Raw genomic sequence first — 26,602 nt, 5'->3', positions numbered from 1 at the left:
GCTCAGGGCTGCTACTTGGGCAGTACCTTCAACTTTTAGAAATAAGTATTGGGTTTTGTATGAGGATAAGGGCTATGGTGATTTTGATACCAGCGCTCTTTCTAGCGTGCTATAGTTGAATTTCTGGTGGTCCTGATTTTTTTATTTTGGAATTAAAGTATCAGAGATGTTGCATCATTGTGGGGTAGTTGTATATTTATGACATGGTGGGTCTGTGCCAAGCATCATTGGCAACTTGGACGGACCAAACTTCTGTTCAAGCTCTGACATCTCTACAACAGCGGTATGACCGACATGGTTCAGAAGGCTGCTCCACTACATCTAAAGAGGCAAAAGATTAAACCTCCAGTTCTGCGGCACAACACATAAACAATGAAAAAAGACAACTTGGACATCTGGAACTAATATGGAGGATACATTCTCAGCTATCTACAACAGCTGAGAATGCATAGAACCTCATACAAAAAGACTATCTGGAAAACCAAAACAACAGAGATCATATCACAACTGACCAGAGCAAAGAAAATGCCCAGAAAACTGTTCCACATAATAAAAAAAAAAAAATCAGGAAAACCTGCAGAACCCACAATTACAAACTGTTCGGTGGAAATCTGTAATACCTTTTCAACTTTCTTTAAAGAGAAAATTGCAACCATTCGCTATTCTAATCCCAGTCATGCTAGTGCCCAACCTAGGGTTTCCATCTACCCCAATCTTAATGATCACAGCAAGAACTCTGACCACCTCACTTCAACTGTCCTAAAAACATACTACGCTTTCTGGAACAGTTTCAGATCTCTGTCTGAGAGGGGAAATACAGAAAACCATTCAATAAATGAACTGCATCCCAACCATCTGCGACTCCTTGACATCACTAAACATCATACTAGATGCAAAGCTAAACATGCAAGCTCACATACAAGCTGCAACCAGAAGCACTAACCTACATCTGCACGTTCTAAGAAAAATAAAACCTTTATACTGATTGGAGACCTCAAAATGGCAGTTTCATCGCTAGTGCTTTCAAGGCTGGACTATGGGAATGCCACCCTCATAGGTCTACTGAAAGCCAGCCTTGCCCCAATAAAACTGACGATAAATGCAGCAGCAAGACTTTTAACAGGTACAATGCACTATGACAGCATTTCCCCTTCACTCAGAACCCTCAACTGTTTCTTAGTCGAAGCAAGGGTCTTATTGAAGGTTGCATACATTACACAGAAAGTCTACACAATTCTAGCCCTAAAGACATGGTGAATAGGATCAAACTATCAGAAGGAGGAGGAAGGGCTTCTAGAAGTGCTATATCCCTCATACTACAATTAGCCAATTTAAAAAAAGAAAAAGATACAAGGTTGCACTTTTGCCGGATCTGCTCCAGAAATATAGAACTCCCTACCACCCTCAACAAGAGCAGCTACCTTCTTCAGGATCTTCAAGAATTAAGTAAAAGCCCTATAACTATTGTATATTGTGGATGTTAATATTTATTATTGTATCCTAATGTTTTGGTACCCTGATCTTCAACTGCTATGAACAGCATATCATTAGAAATAGATGTTTTACTGTACTGCAACCCTCATTAGATCTCTGTAGAGCGATCTGATACCTTGGCGATCTTGTACGCGGTTTATAAAACACAATAAATAATGTTTGATGTGTGTGACCCATTGTTGGACCCGTCTGCTTCTGAGAGTCCCCTCACCACTATGATTTCTTTTGTTCCCCTGTACCTCCCAAAATTTGTCGCTTTTTATTTGTCTACCAGGACTGTTTATGTGTTGTCTCATGTGGTTAGATGTTCCTTGACGCCCAGTTGCTCACAAGGTTTGTGGCACCTATTTACAAGGCGCCTGGCCCAAACCTGTGGCATTACAAACTGGGGTTGTCAACCTGTATAAATGGACCTAAAATGGTGGACACCCTTTTTCCTCATGTGAGTGACTCCCATTGGAGCCTTCATGAGCCCTGGCCTTTTGAGGTTTTGGCGCCCTTTGTTTGGCGCGCATTTCTGACAGGAATTCCTTTATTTTCCTCAGGTACACAAAATGGCTGCTCTAGAACCCCAGTATGGTGGCTGTGAGTCTCCTAAATACCCCTCAAGAGTGCCATGTCATTGTCACAGCCAGAGAAGGTTCTAGAACCTTCTGGCTCGTGCCAGTACCCCAGGGTACTGGCTATATAAGGCCCAGTCCCTGGCGGCCATTTTAGATTAGATGATGAGAAGATTAGATTAGATGATGAGAAGATTAGACTAGAGAAGAGGAGATTAAGAGATTCCAGACTTGACACCAGATTGACACCTGCCCTGTTGACCCCAGAGGTGGCTGGTAGCGCAGGCAGTAGAGCAGCAAAGGGTTGCTGGCGTTTTGTCTGACTGGCGTTCCAGTCAGCTACGTGAGAAGTGATCTAGCGCCTACAGCGCCTGCCCAGCGAGTACCTCATTGCCCCCAAAGACTGTGGCCAGATTCGTATGCCTTCCCGCCCACCCGGTGGTGAACTGTGATCGATTTATCGAGTCGCGAGGCGAGAGCAAGTTCGCCGCGATCGTCAGCTGTGCCCCCTTCGCGACAGGTGCCTCTAGAGGGGAGCTCGGACGTCTCCGAGCCCCACCAGCATAGAGCGCTGCCTGCGCAGATTGAAGGTGAGGTGGTGCGCCGGGGTGGGGAAAGGCCGGCCTACGTTGGGCGGGACTAGCGTCTCTGGCACTCCCCAGTGACCCGGGAGCTGTAGCTGTGGGCGGGAACCACCCTGTATGCGGAAGTCGGAGGGAGGTCCGTGGAGCCCCTGAGAACCCCGTCGCTGACGAGAGAAGTGCTGTGCCCGACTGAATCATATTTTGATTGCAGCCGATGTGAGGTGGGCCCGTTTCTTCATAGTGAATGCAGCGTTGTGAAGGAACTGTGAACCGGCATTCATTTGACTGTGCGCGAAGGTTGTGTGACCTCTCCGGCAGCCCGTTCGTCAGTCTAAAGACTTTGAACTGGTGCCGCCTGTGCTCTAGTGGTGCTAAAGCCCGTAGGCGCGCATAGACTTCACCGGCAAAAGCAGAGATCCTATCCTGGTGACCGCCGAGTGCAAATGATGTATTTACTGTGTTTCCTTGCCTTTTAGATATACGCGCATACGCCCTGAATGATCATTAAAGAATCCCAAACCTTATTTTGTGCTCAGAGAAGCCGTATACCTGGTCATTGAAAACAGCATAAACTGTAAGAGTTATCTTTCCCATTGGAAACGTATTGCACATGTAATGATTCTAAAGTATTTAATTGGTGGCAGCGATACCAGAAGAAACATGTGGTTGTTTATTTAAATGAACCAATATTTATTCTGATATGTATTCTGATATTTATTGTGATACTCATTCCTGAAGTTATTCTATTTATTAATACTATTTATTACCAGAACTGTATGACCAAAAGAAATGTATATGTGCTTTCCCAGTCAACCCTATTTACAACAAAGAACTTTTATATAAAGGAATCGTATTTTTCTACAGCAGTGGTGTGGTGTCCTTCTTTTTGGTGTGGATGTACAAGGAGTTATTATTGGGTCAGAGCCGGCTTAACACTACAGCCTTCACTTGCCTTGTCACTTGAGCCAAGCTACCCCCTTTGTGCTGGGCTTGCCCATCGCAGGTCCAACACCCATATTTGCTCTGCTTGGAGATTCCTCATAGAAATTTACTGGAACTAGGAAGTGGACTAAAGGGTAACGTTTAAACTGCTTGTCGGTAATTCCTGTAGTCTTAATCCATTCTTTCTTGCTTCTCTGTAAGTAATTTAAGCAAAAATTTAGAGATTCAGTGCTCCCGGGAGCCCTGAGGGTCTGCGAACCTTACTAACGTGGCCTGTGACTGCTTAGAAATGTATATAATATTAGCAGATTAATACAATTTATATAAATAAAGAAGCAAATTGTAAAATTAAATTTTTAAACGTTCTGTAAACGTGAAAGAATTTAAAATCAGATGCTAAGAATTAAATTAGTATCCTCAGATTGATTAGTGGGAACAGCGTAAGTGTATCAAACAAAATATATTATAGCCTTGAATGCATTTAGAAAAGCTCCAACTTTCCTAATAAAATTAAAATCTTGAGGGTTTTTTAATATTTGTTTGTGAATTAAAAAAAGTAATAATTTGTTTATTTGTTTGATGAATGCTAATTTCTGAATTGTTTGTGTATTGTTTGCAAATCATCGAAAATGCTTAGGCTGTGGTCCCAGGCTTTCAGTAATGACTGAGTAGGGGTCCCCGGATCCCAATAATGGTTTATTGGGTGTCCCCGGATTCGAGTAATGATAAAGTGTTCTTTTCATTTTATTTATAAAGTTTTATATAGCACTAGCTAGACCCGTGGGTATCAGAGCGCTTTACATACACGAAGGAAAGAAAAATTGCATAAACATCGCAGGACATGAGGATGCATAAAGATATAGGCAAAGACATAATACTTATGTATCCAGTGAGGGGAGAAAGACGGCAGGTGGGTGACACAGTCAGATAATCACCATCCTTGAAGGTCAGAGTTAGGGGGAGTCCATCAGGTCATTGATGCCTAGGTTGGTTGACTTGGTCAATAAAGTATTGGTTGAGGAGAAGGATTTTCAGGTCCTTTTTGAAGCGAGGGAAGGAAGGGTTAAGAACCACTGCAATAACTCATTGTCGTTTTACCCTTGAACGATACGGGTGGGTTTAAGCCGTTCGTCATCTACTACGAAGAATATATTTTTTGGAACCATTATAATTCCTTAGCGTTAGAAAACTCTAGTAGTATCAACTTTCAGATTGTATTTCATGAGCTAATGCATAACGGAAAAAATGAGGCTACAATTGTTTCTAGTTTCACCCATTTAGCAGACTGAGACTAATCACAGCTCAGAAGTCAGTGATGAGTTCTGAAGTCTGAAAAACAAATGGCTGAATGTGTTGGACTTTGTTTTAATCATGTTGTTCAGCAGGGTAATCAATTGTGTGCTGACTTTATGAAAACACATAGTACGTAGTGGATGACTCCGAACTGGTTACTGAAATTAAAATGCGTATTTAATGCAAATTATAGATGGAAAAGAAAGCTGCCAATTATTAGGGAAAAATATGTTGATATAACATTACACAAAAAACAAAAGAGTGTGTCAGAAGTGGGATTCGAACCCACGCCTCCAGGCGGAGACCAGAACACCCATACGGGTAAGAATTTACTCTTGAGTCTGGCGCCTTAGACCACTCGGCCATCCTGACACTCTGACGACAACTGAAAAGTGAACATAGTTAAAGAAGCACAAACCAATGATCCGCTGACATACTGTTTTTGGTGGATGAACACCAATCGCGTTATCGAAGATCTTCAGTTGCACAGCCTACCGATAATTTATCGAGCGAAAAAAAAATCTTGATTGCCTTCCACTTTTGGTTTGTCTTTAAGCGCGTTTCACAGTTTCGGCGCGTACAACACAATGTATATACAACATGGCTAATTTTAAGTGTGACATCTGATAAAGCCTTTGTTTACAATGTCCAACTAAAGGTCGAGCGTCACAGAAACTACATTTCCCAGAATACATGTGACGGAGAACACTCACATCTTGGTGTTACTCTTAAAGACCCGGTGTTCTCAAAATGTATGGCGGCGATAAAAATGTTAGTCTGAGTTACTTCCAACAGTTCACTTCGAACCCCTATATATGTTGTACCCCATCTAAGGCATCCGATTGCCTCTATGTTTGAAAAACAATTCTGCTCAACTTAAAACGTAGATAAACTTGAGTGGCGCCACTTAAATTAGGAGAACCACGGCCCAAAAGACAGATGGGTAAATAATCTCCTATACAAAATATCAAATACTTACTTCACAGTTCCAAATTAATTCGACAAAAAAAACTCTTTCTCTCCAAGCTACTTCTAGAAAACACCAGTCTCTCCGTGTTTCCAACAGAGCCAGATTGGAAGGCTGAACCCGGTGCGTTTCACTGCAGCGTCTTTTCCACTGCCGGAAGTTCCGGTTGAGGATAGTGGCCATTTTGTTTTTCACTCCTTTCAAGGGTACTATAGTGGGAAGTGCTGCCGGTGTCCCTGCTCTCGGTGCAGTCATGTTTCCTCTGGCTAGAAGTGCTCTTTCGCTGTCTGGTAAGGACGGGGTGACATTCTGTGGAAGCCTTCGCTGTGGTGCTTGAAGTCCAGACTGTCTCTGTTATTGTATCTCATCCGACTCGAGTGAAATGCTATCGAGGTTTCGCTTCTGTCAGTGCAGCCTCACTCTTCGTGTTCTCAATGGCAGAGTATACTTTACGCAAACAAGTTAATGGGAGAGGAGTACATTTGCATAACTGCAGTTTTTAAATGTTGGGTAACAAGTATTGTTTTATTCGCGTAGTAATGATCTAGTCCAAAGGTTAACCTGCTTCCTGTATAGAGCTAGTTTTTGTCAGACCACTGACCAATTAAATATACATGCGTACACTCCCTTGCTGCACCACCCCCACCGCTTGTAAAACTCTTCTGACATTTCTGATCTGCCTTTGTTCCCAAAAGATTAATTCTACGTTATAGTAATATTGAAAGGGCATTCTATACTGCATCTGTTAAACCCAGTAATGTCCTTTGCATGCCAGAGGTAAGTCGTGCCCTTGAGCATGAAGTTCACTTTAGTAACGAAAAATGCAGGGTTTGTTAACTGTCACTCCAGGTCCTTAAGTGCCACCAGGCAGGCTCTTGATTTTTATTTTCAAACATTTTATAACAGTTTGTTACTAATTTGGCTAGTTCTGTTGTGGCCACCGCGGACACCCCCGCGCCGCACGGCCACCAGCTGCTGCGTGTGCCCCCAGTGCCTGCCTCTGCCTCAGCGCCGGCCTCGCAGCCGCCCTGAGAGCTCTCCTTGGTTTCCCCCGCGTTTTGTCTAGAATTTGTGCTTGTTTATTTACTATTTCTTCCTGTGCCCTGATCGCGTGTAACTGTATTTTTCCCCGTTTTTGTCTAGAATTTGTGCTTGTTTATTTACTATTTCTCCCTGTGCCCTGATCGCGTGTAACTGTATTTTTTCCCCGTTTTGTCCAGAATCTGTGCTTGTTTTCCTGTTCCTGCCGTCTCTCGTCGTGTTGCCCACCTCGCCGCCCCCCGCTCCCGCTTCCCGCCACCGCCTTCAGCCCCGCCCCTTTTCTCTTCTGTTTCCCTCCCCGCTCCCGCCTCCCAGCTGCTCCGCCCACCCGCGCACTTGGCCTTAAATGGCGACCGTGCGACGCAGGTAAGTGTGACCCACTTGTGGGACACCCCCGCGCCGCACGGCCACCAGCTGCTGCGTGTGCCCCCAGTGCCTGCCTCTGCCTCAGCGCCGGCCTCGCAGCCGCCCTGAGAGCTCTCCTTGGTTTCCCCCGCGTTTTGTCTAGAATTTGTGCTTGTTTATTTACTATTTCTTCCTGTGCCCTGATCGCGTGTAACTGTATTTTTCCCCGTTTTTGTCTAGAATTTGTGCTTGTTTATTTACTATTTCTCCCTGTGCCCTGATCGCGTGTAACTGTATTTTTCCCCGTTTTTGTCTAGAATTTGTGCTTGTTTATTTACTATTTCTCCCTGTGCCCTGATCGCGTGTAACTGTATTTTTTCCCCGTTTTGTCCAGAATCTGTGCTTGTTTTCCTGTTCCTGCCGTCTCTCGTCGTGTTGCCCACCTCGCCGCCCCCCGCTCCCGCTTCCCGCCACCGCCTTCAGCCCCGCCCCTTTTCTCTTCTGTTTCCCTCCCCGCTCCCGCCTCCCAGCTGCTCCGCCCACCCGCGCACTTCGCCTTAAATGGCGACCGTGCGAACGCGCAGCGTTGACGCGCAGCGGGCGCGCCGATTGTGCGCCGAAGGCGCGCCAAAGGTAAGCCCGTCTGCGCCCGTCCGCGACCGGACCGCGACCAGCGCCAGGACCCCTGGCCCCCACCGACGGAAGCCGACCCGACGAACCTACAGCGCCGCCGACCTCATCGCACTCAACACCGGCCTCATCCCAGGATGTCACCGAGCCGCCCCGAAGCACACCCACGGACCCTTCAGCTGCCTCGCCTGCAAGTTCACCTGCATCCGGACCTTCCCTGCACCCGCCAAGCCGACCTCCAGCAGCACCCACCTCAAGTGCATCCTGCTCAACGCCCGCTCCGTCCACAGACACGCCGTAGAACTCTGGGACCTGCTCGACACCACCGCCCCCGACGTTGCCTTCATCACCGAGACCTGGATGAACGCCTCCTCAGCCCCAGACATCGCCATCGCCATCCCAGAGGGCTACAAGATCACCCGGAGGGACCGCAACAACATCGCCATCATCCACAGAGACACCATCCGCATCACGACCAACACCGACGACACCCTCACCACCGCTGAACACCTGCACTTCCAGATACACACCAACCCGAAGACCACCCTCAGAGGCACCCTGATCTACCGACCCCCGGGACCGCGCACACGATTCAGCGAGGACATCGCCGACTTCGTCAGCCCGCACGCTCTCCCCTCCGCCGACTACATCCTCCTGGGGGACCTCAACTTCCACCTGGAGAACAACAACGACCGCAACACCATCACCCTGCTCGACAACCTCGACAACCTCGGACTCAAGCAGCTAGTGACCACCCCCACCCACCTCGCCGGACACACACTCGACGCCGTCTTCTCATCCAGCAAAGACGTCACCTTCAGCCACGCAACAGGACTCCACTGGACGGACCACAGCTGCATCCACTTCACCTTCAGAAGAACGACGATCCACCACCTCCAGCAACAGGTTGCTCGAAGAAGCTGGAACAAGATCACAGCCGACCAGCTCACCGCCTCCCTGAGCCAGCACCCTCCCGCCAACTCAGCGAACCCCAGCCAGGCCGCCGACAACCTCACGAAGTGGATCAGCAACTGCGCGGACGAACTCGCCCCTCTGAGGACCCCGCCCAGCAGATCCTGCAGCAGAAAAACACCATGGTTCACCGACGAACTCAAGTGCTCCAAGAAGAACTGTCGAGCCCTCGAGAAAGCCTGGAGAAGGGAACCAACGACGGACAACATGACCACCCTCAAGCTCGCCACCCGGAAACACCACCAACTGATCCGCGCCACCAAGAAAAATGCATACAAGGACCGGCTGGACAACAACGCACACAACTGCAAGGAACTCTTCAACATCGTGAAAGAGCTCTCCAACCCCAACGCCGGAAACAACGACATCACCCCGTCGCAAGACCTCTGCAACTCCCTCGCGTCCTACTTCCACAACAAGATCGCGGACATACACAACAGCTTCAACAACCAACCAACGCAAGCCACAACCGCAACGACGCCACCATCCACCACCCTCCGCACCTGGACCCCGATCAGCACCGAAGACACCATCCGCACCATGAACTCCATCCACTCCGGATCTCCGACTGACCCCTGCCCTCACCACGTCTTCAACAAGGCCGACGCTGTCCTCGCACCCCACCTGCGGGACATCATCAACACCTCCTTCGACTCCGCCACCTTCCCTGAGAGCTGGAAGCACGCCGAACTCAGCGCTCTCCTCAAGAAACCCACAGCAGACCCCACCGACCTCAAGAACTACCGTCCCATCTCGCTCCTCCCGTTCCCGGCCAAAGTCATCGAGAAGACCGTCAACAAACAGCTGGCCGCCTTCCTCGAGACGAATGGATCCCTCGACCCCTCACAGTCCGGCTTCCGAGCGAACCACAGCACCGAGACCGCCCTCATCGCCGCCACCGACGACCTTCGAACTCTGATGGACAACGGAGAAACAGCGGCCCTCATCCTCCTGGACCTCTCCGCGGCTTTCGACACTGTCTGCCACCGCACCCTAGTACAGCGCCTCAGCAACATCGGAATCCAGGAGAAGGCGCTGGAATGGATCACCTCCTTCCTCGACGGAAGAACACAAAGAGTCCGCCTACCACCGTACAAGTCAGAGGCCACCAAAGTCATCTGCGGCGTACCCCAAGGATCCTCGCTGAGCCCAACCCTCTTCAACGTATACATGAGCCCCCTCGCGGCCATCGCACGCCAACACAACCTGAACATCATCTCCTACGCCGACGACACCCAGCTGATCCTCTCCCTGACCAACGACCCCGCCACCGCCAGAGCCAACCTGCACGAAGGGATGAGAGACGTAGCCGAATGGATGACGACCAGCCGCCTGAAACTGAACTCAGACAAGACGGAGGTCCTCATCCTGGGCTCCACGCCCTCCGCCTGGGACGACTCCTGGTGGCCCCCCGCCCTGGGCACCGCACCCAAACCGACGGACCACGCACGCAACCTGGGCTTCATCCTGGACTCCTCCCTCTCCATGACCAGACAAGTCAACGCCGTCTCCTCGTCATGCTTCAACATCCTGCGCATGCTACGTAAGATCTTCCGGTGGATCCCCACCGAGACGAGGAAGACGGTCACCCAAGCCCTCGTCACCAGCCGACTGGACTACGGCAACGCCCTCTACGCCGGAACCACTGCCAAACTCCAGAAGAGACTCCAGCGGATCCAGAACGCCTCGGCGAGACTCATCCTCGACATCCCCCGACGCAGCCACATCTCCGGACACCTGAGAGACCTGCACTGGCTCCCGGTCAACAAGAGAATCACCTTCCGGCTCCTCACCCACGCGCACAAAGCCCTACACGACCAAGGCCCGAGCTACCTCAACAACCGGATCAACTTCTACACTCCCAAGCGCCTCCTCAGATCAACCAACCACGCCCTCGCCACCGTCCCCCGCATCCGAAGAGCGACAACAGGAGGAAGATCCTTCTCCCACCTGGCCGCCAAGACCTGGAACTCACTTCCGACCAATCTGCGCCTGACCCAAGACCACCTCTCCTTCAGGAAGAAGCTCAAGACCTGGCTGTTCGAGCAGTAGCGGCACCCCCCCCCTCCCAGCGCCTTGAGACCCTACGGGTGAGTAGTGCGCTATACAAATGACCTGATTGATTGATTGATTGATTGAAAATGTAACCGTGACTGACCTCTTTAATATAGTGTTAGATAATGCACTTAAGCCATGTGTAACCACTCCTTATCTGTTACTTCCCCTATTTAATGGTAGGTTTTGCAGCAACACCTGAAGGATGGAAGACTGAGTCAAGTGTTTAACTCGCTGAGACATCTTGCTTCACAATACTTATGGCTGAAGATGCCATTACAACCCTTCGTTTTAGATTCTGCAACTATAGAAGCTAATTCATCTTGCACCTACTTAGCCGTTGTCCAGAATTCATGTTAGCAACCAAACTATCATTAAACCAACGTTTCTAAAAAAACAAATATGGGATATTTCTCAGAGGGTTTAATACTCGCATTAGGTCCTACCGAGATAGCTCAGTTTGGCAAATTTATGAGCATCATATTTAATAGATTTAAACCTTTTAATAAACATTAATTTTGCAAAGCATCAACATCTATCCATCTGAAGCAGAAGCCAGAAGAGGAAGTACACTTTCATAGACACTGTTAACATTTGAATATTCCATGAATAACAATTTCTGAATATTCAATGGCAAACATGTTTATGAATTGAGGAATTTGATACTGAAACACAGTGACCTCAAACAAGACCTTAGTTTAAGAGACCACGGTTTAAGTTTGATTTTAATGAACTATAATTTTTCTTAACCTCTATTTTTTAGTCTTATTGGATTCTTTGCTCTCTTTATTTTATCATCCATTTTGGACTAATTGTAGTATTTTTAAGCAACTTGAAACAATAATTAAATTTTGATATATGTCCACTTTTCATGTCTTTAAATATACATATATATATATTTTAGATTTTTGTTAGCTGTCACATTGGCCATGGGGTGTATACCTGGCAAAGGCTTTTGTCCCAGATTCAACATATGCAGTTGTTGAGAAAATGCTCTGTTTTTTTTTTGTGTGTGTGTAGGGTCATCATTTTTATTGCTGGTTTTTAGACTGCATACTGGAGCGCTGACCCCTAAAACATGCTGAAATTGGTTATAATTCTAAATTATTGTCATGTTCATTTTACCTAATTCCCTAATATATGGTACAAAGTGTACCCAGGGGCTGTAAGTTAAATTCCACTAGTGGAATGCTGCACCTATTGTGCCGTCCACTATACAAACAGTGTAAACACTGCTTCATGTCTTCCATTGTAGCCTGACTGGATGTGAAAAAACTGCAATTCAGCCTGCCAAAATAATCCCTTTCAAGAGGTCTAAACCTTACTCTTAAGTAAGAATGTCACCTCTAAGTAGTCCTTATAGCCCATCAGGCCGGGTGCATGGTATTAAAAAGTAGGGCATGTAGAAGGTTAAATATTAAGGAAAAGGTATTTCTAGGAACATTTCATTTTCCCTGCCTAAAGCCTCTGAAGACTAATTTGCATTACCCTCCAGCTCTCTGTGCCCTTAATGAGGTGTGAAAACTGCTCCCGAGCAGAGACGAAGTCCTGGGCGTGGAGAGGCTTTTCTCTTCATCTGGCAGGATAAACACTTTGGCAGTGCCCAGGAAATTAGTCCACTTCAAAGGGGCCTCCCCCATATCAGGCAGGTTTCATATGACCCCTAGACTGGCCCTTTTCATTGTTTGCCCCACTTTCTCCCCCAGTTAGGCAGGCTCCAAGCCCAGTGTAGAGGGAGCAGCTCCAGTACTGGTTTGAAGTGACCACAGAAGAGGGGTAGCCAACTACTGTGGCCACTGCTCTAGGTGGGGACAAACTCCACACAAAGGGATAAGAGTATCACTATCTTGGAATTAGCGTGTATGGGGCAGTGTGGAATTATTTGCAGTAGGGCTCACAGGACCGGCTACTAAACTGGGGAGGGTTAGCCTAGGAACTTTGACCATATTAGTTAGGGAGGGACTGGGGTTGAGCTCGGTTTTAAATTACTGGAACCATTAATGTACCTAACTAGATAATACAGTATTGCCACAGTGGACTTGAATTTAGTTGGGGAGCAACAGATTGCTGTCAACTAATTTAATTGCTGATTTTGAAGACAGTTAAAGAATATGTGTGCCAAATTGGGGTTTCGTCATTTGAAATACATTATTAGTTGATATATTTACAATTTTAGGCACAGGCTGTCTGGTTTACAAACTCTTTGCATCACCATTGTGGGTGTGACTAATGGGAGTGAAAATCTTTTATTGTATAGTTAGTAAAAACAGTTAAAACATCGAGTGCAATAATATTTAAAAATATCAAAAAAATACATTCATGTGCAAGGGTTAAAACAGCCGTTAATAAAATGATAAAAACACGGTGCACTTGTTGCACTTAATGATTCACAAAACAATTCTACATTAAGTAGTGCAAATTAAGAAACCTTGAGATTCAAGTTTGTTAGCTCTTCGCAAGAGTTCCTCTTCTTTTTTTTTTTAATTTTTTCCTCAAAATTAATGACATGTTTAATTGTTCGACAAATGGGTCTATTGAGCACAGTGCTTGTAAGATCGCCGAGCGACATGTGCGTATTCCTTTTTTGTTGAATTTGGGCTTTAGTAGGCTCCGGCGTTCCCTGTCCAATGCAGGACAAATGCAGATCATGTGGGTAATATCTTGTACAGCAGCGCCACATAATTCGCACTCTTTGGGGCCTGGTGACCTCCAGCCGGGTTGATCAGCACTTCTTGGCAAATTTCCCATCCTTAGGCTAAGATATTTTAGTTTAATGTGTGATGAGAAGGCAGGCCCTAGATAGGATGCTGGTGCCGGCTTTTTGTAAGATTGTATGGTCATCCAAGCGTGTGAGCGATGGCTTAAGGTGGTTTTGTCATTGATAAACGAATGCATGTTAACTGCCTTTTTTACAGCTTGCTTAAATAGGGGTACCGGTAGCTTCCTTTTCCACAGTGATGCTAATTCGGTTGTTTCAAGAGAGGAATTTAAGTACTTGGCGTACTGAGAATTAGGATTGCTTTGCATGGCTTCCCAAATGGCGAGATTAATTTATGTTTCGCGGTTCATCCAGATACCATACCAAAATTTAACTGCCTCGTATTTTTTAAGCAATGTTTGAGCCTGCAGGCCAAATTCAAGACACACCTGCGCAGGAGAGGCATCACTTGGTAGGCTGAATACACGCTTATACACCCTCGTTTGAATCTTATCTAGGAGCAGTGCACTCCTTCCATGATGTACCACACTGCCGTAACCTATTGTTGGAAGTAGCTTAGCTTTGATAACTGTTAGGAGGGGAGTGAAAAGAGGGCCTTTTAACTGCTTAGATAGACTGCTGAATACGTGTAATAAGGTTATTCCTTTTGTTAGAAGGGGCGATCTCAGAAGGCCAGGTTGTGCTCACCCAACCACCCCAGGACCCACCTCTCCCACAGATCTTGCCGAGTCTTATCGTGAGGTCCTCACCGGGGAGGACTTAGAGTCTAGGATCGTACACACTGAGCTCACACCACACTTACGAACAGACACCACAACGTTGAGTTTCAATGACAAGTTCTTTATAAGCAGTAAAAAGAAGGAAGCACTCTTATGTACAGAAATGATCGAGGGATCACAGAGTCTCTGAGGATTCGGGAAGAGGGAAGCGGGACAGTCTTTAGCCTTTGGGCCAGTACGAGGCGTACCCTACGCACAGCTCTCAATCCTCGAGCCGGGGGATACGGGATGATGGTTGTACTGGCTGCTTCACTCACGTCGAGTCGGCTCGGGTCGTGATGGTGATCTCGATGGTCCAGCCGGACCAGAGTACTCTTCGAGCCGCGACTGGGTCAGCAGGGCTTGATCCAGAGAAAGTCTTGAGGAGCCGCGACAGCGTCAGCAGGGTTCAGGTGGTCACTTAGTTCAAGCTCGAGCCGCGACAGCGTCAGCAGGGCTCCGAGGTCTTTGCAAGGTCGAGCCGCGACAGCGTCAGCAGGGCTCCGATGGTTACGAGTTCAAGCTCGAGCCGCGACAGCGTCAGCAGGGCTCCGAGGTCTTAGAGAGGGCGAGCCGCGACAGCGTCAGCAGGGCTCCGATGGTTATGAGTTCAGCTCGAGCCGCGACAGCGTCAGCAGGGCTCCGATGGTTACGAGTTCAGCTCGAGCCGCGACAGCGTCAGCAGGGCTCAGGGATGCGAGGTTGAGTTTGTCTCAGGGTCAGCCACGATCAGATCAGCAGGGCTTCAGGTCCAAGATACAACTGCCCGCTAGTTGTCGAGCGGGCCCAGATATAGTCCATTGGCCCTTTGATGTCCGGACCCTCGCAGGCGGAGGTCTCATGCCCTGGGGGCTGGTCGTTGGCGAGGTCCGGCGGTTGGCTCTTTGATCCTTTGACGATGGGTCCCAGACGCCAGCGGGTCTGGAGCCAGCACTGGGGGAGGCCAGAGGTGTGAATGAAACTGGCCCACAAGGGAAGGCCAGAGGTGTGACAGATACCGGTCTCTCAGGGGAGGCCGGAGGTGCCATCGAAACTCCCTGGCTTATCCCACTCGGGGAGGCCTTTACCCCCCAGCCGGGACTGGCGCGCCTTTGGAGTCTGGGCTTCGCTGGGGCCGGGGTCACGCTAGGCCCAGGGAGACAGGGATCTCGGGAAGGGAAAATGGCTGCCGGGCCTTGTGGGGCATGCAAGGTTAGGCGCTCGGAGCCGGGAGTGGGACGGGATAGTCAGGCCTGGTCGTTGGTTACGAGAGTCGGGGCTTATCGGGAGTAGGACGACCAGGCTCTGGGTGCAGGCTACGCTAACGGGGATGCTGCGCAGGAGACTCAGGGTGCAGGCTTGCTCTCGCAGGGTGTGGAGGGACAGAGCGGACCTTGCCACGAGGCCTGGTCCAACACGCGTCCCCCCCCCCCCAGCTGAAGGCGGGGAGAACTACCCATCCTCTTGGGGGTTCTCTTCGCTGAGGCGGAAGAATCGGGACTGGCCGTCTGCGCTGGCGTGGTCAGCACCAGGCCGGTGCTCAACAGTGAAGTCCATCCCCTGGAGGGAGATGGACCAGCGCAGCAATTTGGGATTCTCCCCTCTCATCTGCATTAGCCACCGGAGGGGTCGGTGGTCAGTTTGGACCCGGAAGTGAGTACCGAACAGGTAGGGCCTCAGCTTCTTCAGGGCCCAAACCACCGCGAAGGCCTCCTGCTCGATGGTGCTCCACCTTTGTTCTCGAGGGAGTAGCCTCCGGCTAATGAATGCCACTGGCTGGTCCAGGCCGTCCTCGTTCATCTGGGACAGGACTGCTCCGATGCCATGCTCGGACGCGTCTGTCTGGACTACAAACTCTCGGGAGTAGTCGGGGGGGGGCCTGTAGGACTGGAGCAGTACACATGGCGTTTTTCAGGGTTTCAAACGCCTCTTGGCAGGTCCAGCTGACTTTCTTCGGCTGGTTTTTGGAGGTTAACTCCGTGAGAGGGGCTATGATGCTGCCGTACCCTTTGATAAATCTTCGATAGTACCCCGTGAGCCCTAGGAACGCCCGCACTTCCGTCTGGGTCGTGGGGGCCTCCCAGGCTACGATTGCATCGATCTTGGGCTGGAGGGGGGTTACGAGGCCGCTTCCGACCTGGTGCCCGAGGTAGACCACAGACCCTTGTCCGAAATGGCACTTGCTTGCCTTAACGGTGAGGCCAGCCCTCCTCAGGGCTGTCGGCACCGCCCAGAGGTGCTGGAGGTGCTCGGACCAGTGGGAACTGTAAACTGCGATATCGTCCAGATACGCAGCGCTGAACTCTTCCAACCCAGCCAGTACCTGGTTCACCAGCCTCTGAAAGGTGGCGGAAATGGTAGTGACCATCCGGGGTGGAAAAAGCGGATCGCTCCCTGGCCCCCTCTGTGAGGGCGATTTTGCCAGTATCCGCTGGTCAGGTCGAACGTGCTAAGGAAGCGAGCAGCCCCTAGGCGATCAATAAGCTTGTCTGCTAGGGGCATGGGATGTGCATCGGTTCTGGTGACTGCGTTGAGCCCGCGGTAGTCCACGCAGAACCTCGACTCTGCAACAGCGCCGGGGGCGGCTGCCTTCGGAACCAGAACCACAGGACTAGCCCATGGGCTGTCGGAGGCTTCGACCACTCCTAGGGCTAGCATCTTCGAGACCTCGGCCTTGATACAGGCCCGGACTCTGTCAGGGACGCGGTAGGCTCTGTGCCGTACCGGTGGGCTGTCTCCGGTGTCCACGTCGTGGACGCACCAGCTGGTGACGCCGGGGGTGAGGGAGAAGAGGTCCGAGAACTGTCCCAGTAACTGGCGACAGTCCTCGTGCTGCTCGGGGGAGAGGGAGGAGGAGAGACTCACTCCCTCTACGGAGCCATCTTTTTCCTTGGCGCACAGGAGATCGGGGAGAGGCTCAGTTTCCTCTTCTCCGTCGTCCGTGGCGAGGAGCAAACTCAACTCGGACCGGGCGAAGTGGGGCTTGAGGCGGTTCACGTGGAGGACCCTCAAGGGGTTCCTGGGGGACTGCACATCGATGAGATAGGTCACCTGACTCTTGCGCTCCACCACCTTCAAGGGCCCTGTCCACTTGTCTTGCAGGGCACAGGGCTCCACGGGGGCCATCACCCAGACCTGCTGTCCGGGTTGAAACTCGACCAGAGTGGCATTCTGGTCATACCACCGTTTCATTTCTTCTTGACTGGCCTCGAGGTTGGCCTCGGCCAGTTCTCGGAACTTCCTAGTCTGGTTCCGGAGGGCCAAGATGTAGCGAAACACATCCGGAGGGGGCTCTGGGGCCGCCGTCTCCCAACCTTCCTTGACCAGGCTGAGGGGTCCTCGGACAGGGTGCCCGTAGAGGAGCTCGAAGAGGCTGAACACCAGGGATTTCTGGGGGACTTCGCGGTACGCGAAGAGGAGACAGGGGAGGAGGACATCCCACTTACGCCTCAGGGGCTCTTCGAGACCCATCATCATTCCCTTGAGGGTCCGGTTGAATCGCTCCACCAGACCGTTACCCTGGGGGTGATAGGGGGTGGTGAACTTGTAGGTCACCCCACATTGTTGCCAGAGGGACTTCATGTATTTCGAGATGAAGTTGGTCCATCCGTCGCTGACGACTTCTCGGGGGAATCCCACCTGGGAGAAGATCCCCATGAGGGCCCGCCCCACTACGGGGGCCGTCACCGTTCTGAGAGGAATGGCTTTGGGGTAGAGGGTGGCATGGTCCACCAAGACAAGGATAAAGCGGTGACCTAAGAAGGTCCTGGGGTCGAGAGGGCCCACGATGTCGATTCCCACCCTCTCAAAGGGGGTACTGACCACGGGGAAGGGTTGGAGGGGGGCCTTGCGCTTCCCTCCGTTCTTCCCGCTGGACTGACACGTGGGGCAGGACTTACAGTGGGCCTCTACATCGGAGCGCATGCCTGGCCAGTAGAAGTGGGTGACCAGGCGATGATACGTCTTGTCTTGTCCCAGGTGTCACGCCAGGGGCACACCATGGGCCAGGTTGAGGAGGAAGCCGCGGAAGCGTAGGGGTACCACCAGCACTCGGGCTGACCCTAGCTCGGCAGACTTTTGTTCGCTGTACAAGAGGCCGTTTTCCCAATAGACCAAGTGGGAGCCGGACCGGTCACCGGCGGCCTGGGCGGCGGCCTTCCTCCGCGGCCCAACCAAGGACGGACAGGAGGTCTGTTCTAGGCAGAATTGTTCTCGGGACGGTCCTCCTTCCTGGCGCCACTGGGCCAGCTCAGGAAGGTCGTCCAGGCTCGCGGTTGGTTCGACGTCCGGGCCGAGGGGGACTGCGTCGGAGGGGGAGCTCTCTCCGGGGGACAGCTCGGGGGTTTCAGAGGACTTGGGGACCTCGGGGTCCTCAGGGGTTGGCGGTGCGGTCTCAAGGTTCACCCCCTCGGGGTTAGCCACCCGGGTGGTCATCGACCGGGTGCTCACACAGGCCCATTCAGGCAGGCCCACCATCTCCAGGTGGGTCAGTTTCTCCACCCGCTTCCATGGGGAGCTCTCTAGATCGTTGCCGAGCAGGCAGTCCACGGGCATGTCTGAACGGACTGCCACTCGTAACTCTCCGGAGACGCCCCCCCATTCGAAAGGGACTTGAGCAATTCGGCAGGTGCGGATGGAGTTGTCAGCTGCGATCACCCTGCAGGAGATGTGGGGAACAATTTGGGCTTCGGTGACCAGGTGACGTTTGACTGCGGTGATACTGGCCCCGGTGTCTCGGAGCACCCCTATGTGGTGGCCATTGACAGTCACCTGCTGTCGGTACTTTTCCGTGTTGTCGGGCAGGGGGGCTCCCGGGACCATTTCCCTATCTCCCAGGGAGACTAACATCATGGCGGCTGGGTCAGCCCCCTCTAACTCCTCTTCCCCCTCCTCTTCTAGGGCTACTGAGGTGATGTGGCGCGCTGGTTGCCCCGCAGCGGAGGGCTTCTTGAACAACGGGCATCGGGGGTCATTGGCATAGTGCCCTGGTTGCTGGCAATGTTAGCAGGCTTGGCTGACTCGGGGCCCTGGCTTGGTTGGGGGAAACCCTGCGCGCGCTGTGGGAGGCGAGGTGCCGGGCTGGTTTCTGGGGGGACTGCGCGGGGACCCTACCTGGGATCCCCTCTGTCTATTCTGACTCCCCCCTCCCCTCTGGCGGGAAGATCCCTGTTCATTTCGGCCAGAGTCTCCTCCGGGCCCCCGGGGGACTCTGGTGCTCACCCATCGAGCGGCCTCGACGGCCAGCTTCCGGGGGTCAGCCAACTTGCTGTCCAGAAGGTGCTGTCGGAGTTCCACAAAGCAGTTCAGGGACAAATGTTCATAGGCAATGAGGTCGATGAGCCCCTCGAAGGTGGATACTTTGCTGCCCTTGATCCACCCTTCCAGGGCCCTGCTGTAGAAGTTTACATATTCCACCCAGGTGGTGCCGGGGATTTTCTTGCATTCTCTAAAGCGTTGGCGGTACATTTCAGGGGTGAGTCCGTACCTTGTGAGAAGGGCCTCCTTCATGTGGCTGTAGGAGGTCTGTTCGGCGGAAGGTAGATCGAGCAGGGTGTCCCTCCCCTCACTCAGGAATCGCCCCCACAATCCTTCTGCGGAACTCGGTGGGATGTCATGGCGACCTCGTAGGCCTTGAACCATTGCTGGATGTCATCATTCTTGTAATACTCCTTGACCACATCCTTGGGGATGTGGACTTTGGGTTCCACCGGGGGACCGGCCTCTCGGGTCCCCGATGTTCTGTTGTCTTCGTTCCGGGCCTTTAGTTCGATCTCCTTCAGGCCACGCTCGTGCTCCAGCTGGAGTCTTTTCCCTTCGTGCTCTCTCTGGAGTTTCTTCTCCTCCAGTTCTCCTTGCAGCCGCAGCTGCTTGATGGCTAGCTTCTTCTCCGCCAGCTTGAGCTCTTCTTCTATTTTCAGATGGGCTAGTTCGAGCTCGTGGTTTCGGTTGATTTCTCGGTCGGTCATCTCTTCTTGCGACAGACCTCTCTCCGTGCTGGAATTCCGCGTCGGGGATTCAGCTCTCTCAAGCTCTTGTGCGTGGGTTTCGGTCAGGGGTGCTCCCTCTCCATCGACTTCTGTCGGTGCTGGAAGTGGTGCTCCGGTCTCCACCCAGGCTGTTAGAGCTTGTTAAAGGTCTTCTTTGGTATTTAATCCCGTTGTCGGGATATGGAGATCTTAGCAGAATTGTTTGAGCTCTCGGTGCGAATAGTCTCCCAGAAGCTCCATCTGGAAGGTGGTTTTGTCGTTCGTGAGGCTCATGGTTGTTCTTTGTTCGGGTAGTGTGTCAGTACTGTACGATCCCTAGACGTAGGTTCTTATCGCGATGCTGCCACCAATGTTAGAAGGGGCGATCTCAGAGGGCCAGGTTGTGCTCACCCAACCACCCCAGGACCCACCTCTCCCACAGATCTTGCCGAGTCTTATCGTGAGGTCCTCACCGGGGAGGACTTCGAGTCTAGGATCGTACACACTGAGCTCACACCACACTTACGAACAGACACCACAACGTTGAGTTTCAATGACAAGTTCTTTATAAGCAGTAAAAAGAAGGAAGCACTCTTATGTACAGAAATGATCGAGGGATCACAGAGTCTCTGAGGATTCGGGAAGAGGGAAGCGGGACAGTCTTTAGCCTTTGGGCCAGTACGAGGCGTACCCTACGCACAGCTCTCAATCCTCGAGCCGGGGGATACGGGATGATGGTTGTACTGGCTGCTTCACTCACGTCGAGTCGGCTCGGGTCGTGATGGTAGTCTCGATGGTCCAGCCGGACCAGAGTACTCCTCGAGCCGCGACGGGGTCAGCAGGGCTTGATCCAGAGAAAGTCTTGAGGAGCAGCGACAGCGTCAGCAGGGCTCAGGTGGTCACTTAGTTCAAGCTCGAGCCGCGACAGCGTCAGCAGGGCTCCGAGGTCTTTGCAAGGTCGAGCCGCAACAGCGTCAGCAGGGCTCCGATGGTTACGAGTTCAAGCTCGAGCCGCGACAGCGTCAGCAGGGCTCCGAGGTCTTAGAGAGGGCGAGCCGCGACAGCAGGGCTCAGGTGGTTCAGTTCCTTGTTGCGAAGAGGGAGCCGCGACAGCGTCAGCAGGGCTCAGGGATGTGAGGTTGAGTTCGTCTCAGGGTCAGCCACGATCAGATCAGCAGGGCTTCAGGTCCAAGATACAACTGACCGCTAGTTGTCGAGCGGGCCCAGATATAGTCCATTGGCCCTTTGATGTCCGGACCCTCGCAGGCGGAGGTCTCATGCCCTGGGGGCTGGTCGTTGGCGAGGTCCGGCGGTTGGCTTTTTGATCCTTTGACGATGGGTCCCAGACGCCAGCGGGTCTGGAGCCAGCACTGGGGGAGGCCAGAGGTGTGAACGAAACTGGCCCACAAGGGAAGGCCAGAGGTGTGACAGATACCGGTCTCTCAGGGGAGGCCGGAGGTGCCATCGAAACTCCCTGGCTTATCTCACTCGGGGAGGCCTTTACCCCCCAGCCGGGACTGGCGCGCCTTTGGAGTCTGGGCTTCGCTGGGGCTGGGGTCACGCTAGGCCCAGGGAGACAGGGATCTCGGGAAGGGAAAATGGCTGCCGGGCCTTGTGGGGCATGCAAGGTTAGGCGCTCGGAGCCGGGAGTGGGACAGGATAGTCAGGCCTGGTCGTTGGTTACGAGAGTCGGGGCTTATCGGGAGTAGGACGACCAGGCTCGGGGTGCAGGCTACGCTAACGGGGATGCTGCGCAGGAGACTCAGGGTGCAGGCTTGCTCTCGCAGGGTGTGGAGGGACAGAGCGGACCGCGCCACGAGGCCGGGTCCAACACCTTTCTTCTCGATGGTTTCAAAATGGGCAGCAAAGGTAAACCGTCTGTCCAAATATATCCCCAGGTACTTGTAGATGTTCACTACTTCCAGATTCTTGTTATCAATTACAAAATTTGGCGATGTTATACGGCGACGGGTTATTATCATGACCTTTGTTTTATTACTGTTTATTTCCAGGAGGTTCTGTTTGGTGTATCCTGCCAGTTCTTGCATGAGTCGTTGCAGACCTATTTTCCTCTGACTTAGGAGAACCACATCGTCGGCGTAGGAAAGATGCGTGATGGGCAATGTTCCTAGTCGGGGTGGGTGTGCATTGATCCCATCTAGCCTTGGTGTCAGATCGGCCATAAATAAGTTGCAAAGAAGAGGGGCCAAGACGCAAACTTGCTTTAATCCATCGCAGGTTCTAATCTTCCGCGTTAGCCGCTGGCCGTTGTCAATCTTTACCTGCATCCAGGTGTTAGTGTATAAATACATTAATGGATTTAGAATCTCATTCGGCAGGCCCTGCTGTTTTAATTTGGACCAGAGTAGGTGTCGGCTGACCCGGTCAAAGGCCGCCTTAAAGTCCACAAAACATGAGTATAATACTTGATGGTTTTGCAGGCTTTTTTCGGCTATTAGGCTTATATCTATGGCGTTTGCCATGGTACCTATGCCTCGGCGAAACCCTGACTGGTTTACCGGGATTTTGTTGTTGTCGTCAGACCATTTTGTGAGGTCAGTTAACACCAGAGATGCATAATACTTGGCCTCGGCATCGATGAGCGCCATCAGGAGGTAATTTGCTGATGGGAATGGGTGTTTATGGCTGGAATGTCTTGGATATTTAGCAAACATGCATAGACTTGTTTGTTGATATTCCCAAACTTTTGGGGAATTTTCTCCACCGGGAAGAATATTTCCTCATGGAGAAAAGGGCGTTACACATGTACTTTGTGAGTATTAGATTTTTTGAAATTGTACACCATATGCAACTATGCCTTTGTAACGTTTTGCCCATGTGAGTACTTATGAAAAGTTGCAACCTCTGCAGGTTCCGAGGAGTACTCCTGGATTTCTCTATCATTTCGAAACACGTGTTTAAAAAAAGTGTTGTTTGTAATCTTGTGTGTATAGATTTTTTGTGTTTATCAGGGCCCAGGGATTGGAAGCATTCTTTCATGATCACAATTTCTAGTATAGTGGCTCAAGTTGAACTCCTACTCCCAGGGTCCAAGCTTGAAACCTCACCTTCTGATGATCAGATCCACTGTGACACCGCCTTTCCACAAAATAACGTTGTTAATAGGTGTTGTGATTTATTTTCACATCGTACACCTCTGGATAGTTGAACTGTGGATGTTACATTGGAAGATTTTGAGCCATCCTAAATAATGTGAAATACCAATTTATATAATTCTATTGATCATTTTAATTTTGACTGCGTGTAAAATGTCTTCAGCGAATGCAGTTATTGACTTCTTATTATTATGTTGTATTTTCATGGCCCGTAGGGTTTCTTTTGGCAAATTCATAGTGCCAGGACCGTTCCAGGGACCGAAGCCACTTTCTGAAAGCCCCCTCACTTTGGCCTCGCTGTACTCTACATATCAATTGCATAGGCCCCTGTATAAAATACTATCCCATGCCTTTCACATTAGTCAATCCCTTTGTCAACCTACCATTTTCTATCAAATTTCACAATCTGTATCTCTACAATCCTCCAATCGTCCCATTATTTTAACAACTTTCTCTTTATATTCCCCTCACTGTATAGACTACTTTCCCAGCCATCTGAAAACAGTCGAAAGTCCTGCAGAAAGTGTGAACGTTTGTCGCAGTTTGCACCATTTACTACTCTAGTGGTGGGATAGTCTGCCCTACTTGTGTGCCGTGAACACGAGTCAAACGTGGAAGATGACCCCTGATCTGTACTGCTATTCTGTTGGATAACATACTCTTATGATGCCCCATAGGATTAGCTGCCTGCATAATTTTACCTGACTTGTAATGAGGCAGAGTTTGTTTAGCTGGGTGCAGGTCAGCGCCTCCAAGCATGAGATTCCATCATTGGATTTAGTTAGTACGGTTAGTATAGTTATTTAAGAGAAAGGTAATAGGAAGCAGGTAATAGATAGTGGCTGTTGTCAAGAAAGAGCATTATCATATCCGATGCAACATTGGTTATGAACTCAGAATGTACGATAAGATGTGTAAACACAACTCCTTTTTATTCGCTGTGACCACGGCAAAAAATTTTTAGGTCGAGCTGATGTGGCATTCATGCGAAGCATGAATGCTGTCAGCTCGACAACTAATGCTATCCGTATTTGGGAGAGTGGACACCAAAGTGTCACGAGCTTTCCCAGTGTCGGATTTCACCGCGGGAGCGAGCGCGGTTGCGCAGACCGCAGTGCTTGCATGCAAACACGGCGCGCACACAGGCAGGCCCCATCCCCTGCACGCACAGGCACACGCGCGCACATACACGCAGACAGGCACAACACACGCAGGCACATACAAGCGCGCGCACCCCCCCTCTCCCCTCTTCAGGCACGCACAGACTTCACATCAGCCCTGGGCCCCACTCACCGACTGCGCTCTTCCGGCGGGGCTCCTCACGGCGCGTCTCATCTTCTCAATCGGGGCTCCCTCAGGTCAGAGGAGCCCCGCAACAGGCGCCACACTCCTCCTTCTCCCTGGCCCCCTCCTGGGGACCCGGGCTACCCAGGACCGGCAGGGCGCTCCATGCGCCGGCAGGCCGCCTCACGGACATCAGGAGGCGGGACTTCCGGGCGGCCGCGAGCGGATTGGCCGGCCGGCCAAGAGCTTACGGGTCGCCGCGGGCAGCGTGGCGGCACTCTTCCGATCACTACAACAACAGGAGATGTGCACGCGACTGGCCGCTGGCGTCTCGTTTTAGAACTTGTGCCCTGAGCCGTAATCAGCATGGTAGTACAACCTTTTCCATACAGTGCGAGGCATTTGGGGAACTGCGATGAAAAGCGCACTATTAGTGATGCTGGAACTGCATGTGAGAAGAACCCCACGCGCTCGCACGGCAGGGTGGGGGGGTGTGGGGGGGGGGGCTAACTGTTCTCCCGAGGGCGACGCGTTCATGATCTATCTGTGTTTAGCTTTGCAGAAGAGGTAGGAGGTATGAAGGGGTCATGTCACTGGTGTTTGGGAAGCCTTGGCTTGCTCCCTCGGAATTGCGGAATCCACATGGCTCCTTAGCCCTGTATGGTGTTGTTATATTCGTGAGCAATAATAAATTAATCGGGCGGCATTCATTTTTTTCTATCGCACCTTTATTTAATTTAATATAATTAATGCGTCAGCCACAGTGGTGTTTCTGCTGAGGGCATGGTTGGCTTTAGCCCTGGACATGCACCAGGAATGGATCTAAATTTGGGATTGTTGATTCTCGGAACCACTTGTGTACAATAACTAAACAAATCTGTGTTCCCTGTTCCACTTAGTAGGAGTCATTGGTTTTGTTGAAAGGTTATATTTAAATAAACAGTTCGAGGTATTTAGCCCTGGTTCTTGCCTTACTTCTGACCAAAGAAAGAGAGGCTCAGGCTCCGAAACATATGATGTGTGTTTTCTGTTAGATAAATATCACGGGAAAACATCGTAATAGCTCCATGTGAGGCCACCATGAAAGAATTGAGAGTTGGGAACTGAGAAACTTCATACCTAAGGGTCCTTATTTATATATCTATTGTTAACATGTAATAGCCACTATCAAATGCTGAAAGATTAAAACGGGGATTAAACTAACTTTTTCTTTCTTTCTTTCTTTCTTTCTTTCTTTCTTTCTTTCGCTAGAATGTCACATTTGTGAGCACCTTAGACTGCCTGCCCTCTAGGGCTAGTACAGTTCTGTCTAGAGGTAGATTACATTATTCCCAAAGCATTTTAAGCATTAACATTTGACTAATGCAAGCAGATACCATTCTTTATTGGTGTAAACCAACTTTCGCAACTCACAAAAGTTGGTCTCACATTGGTGGAAGGACTATTTAGGGCTTCTGGCAATATGGGTTGGTGACGAGGACATTTTCCACCCTTCAGATTGTTGGCTGGGATTGGGGGAGGTGCTCTTGAGATATGATGGGCATGTCATGTAGGTCCTTTCCTGAGAAACAGCCATTCCCGTGCCAGTTGAGGAAAATGCAGTCTGAAAAGCCATCTTGATTGGGAATGTATCAGAAGACTATACTAAGAAGCCACATCAAGAAGGTGGGTGAGAGCAGCATAGCATCGTTCAGTCATGCAAAGCACAGTTGCTTGTGGTCTTCACTGGGAGCCATTGAAGGGTTTTCATTATGGGGACAGCTTCTATTTTCAGTGGACTCTGCAAACATCAGACACTGATTTTATAGTTGTTTTTATAGAGACCGTCCAGTATAGAGAAAGAAATTATGGTCTTTGCCCAGGGCTGCATTTTTAACAGTCACCAACCACAGGCAAT

General features: G+C 50.7%; 1 protein-coding gene and 1 non-coding gene across 2 annotated transcripts in view; one reads left to right on the top strand and one right to left on the bottom strand.

Moving 5' to 3' along the window:
- Window positions 1-5,137: 5,137 nt before the first annotated feature.
- On the bottom strand, window positions 5,138-5,245 carry TRNAL-CAA (transfer RNA leucine (anticodon CAA)). The gene is made up of 2 exons: window positions 5,208-5,245; window positions 5,138-5,183 (listed from the first exon to the last, which is right to left on the bottom strand). It is a non-coding gene; the product is annotated as a tRNA-Leu (tRNA).
- A 728-nt stretch (window positions 5,246-5,973) lies between these two features.
- The window catches only part of COX7B (cytochrome c oxidase subunit 7B), a 34,334-nt gene continuing 13,705 nt past the window's right edge, over window positions 5,974-26,602 (top strand). The window contains exon 1 of the mRNA XM_078688828.1: window positions 5,974-6,130. Within this exon, the coding sequence (XP_078544954.1) occupies window positions 6,094-6,130 (37 nt within the window). The 5' untranslated portion in view covers window positions 5,974-6,093. The remainder of the gene's footprint in view (window positions 6,131-26,602) is intronic.

The sequence above is a fragment of the Lissotriton helveticus genome, chromosome 4_1, assembly GCF_964261635.1.
Source record: "Lissotriton helveticus chromosome 4_1, aLisHel1.1, whole genome shotgun sequence".
Taxonomy (NCBI): Eukaryota; Metazoa; Chordata; class Amphibia; order Caudata; family Salamandridae; genus Lissotriton; species Lissotriton helveticus.
The sequence above is the reverse complement of the archived record's forward strand: the minus strand, read 5'-3'. Positions and strand labels throughout refer to the sequence as shown.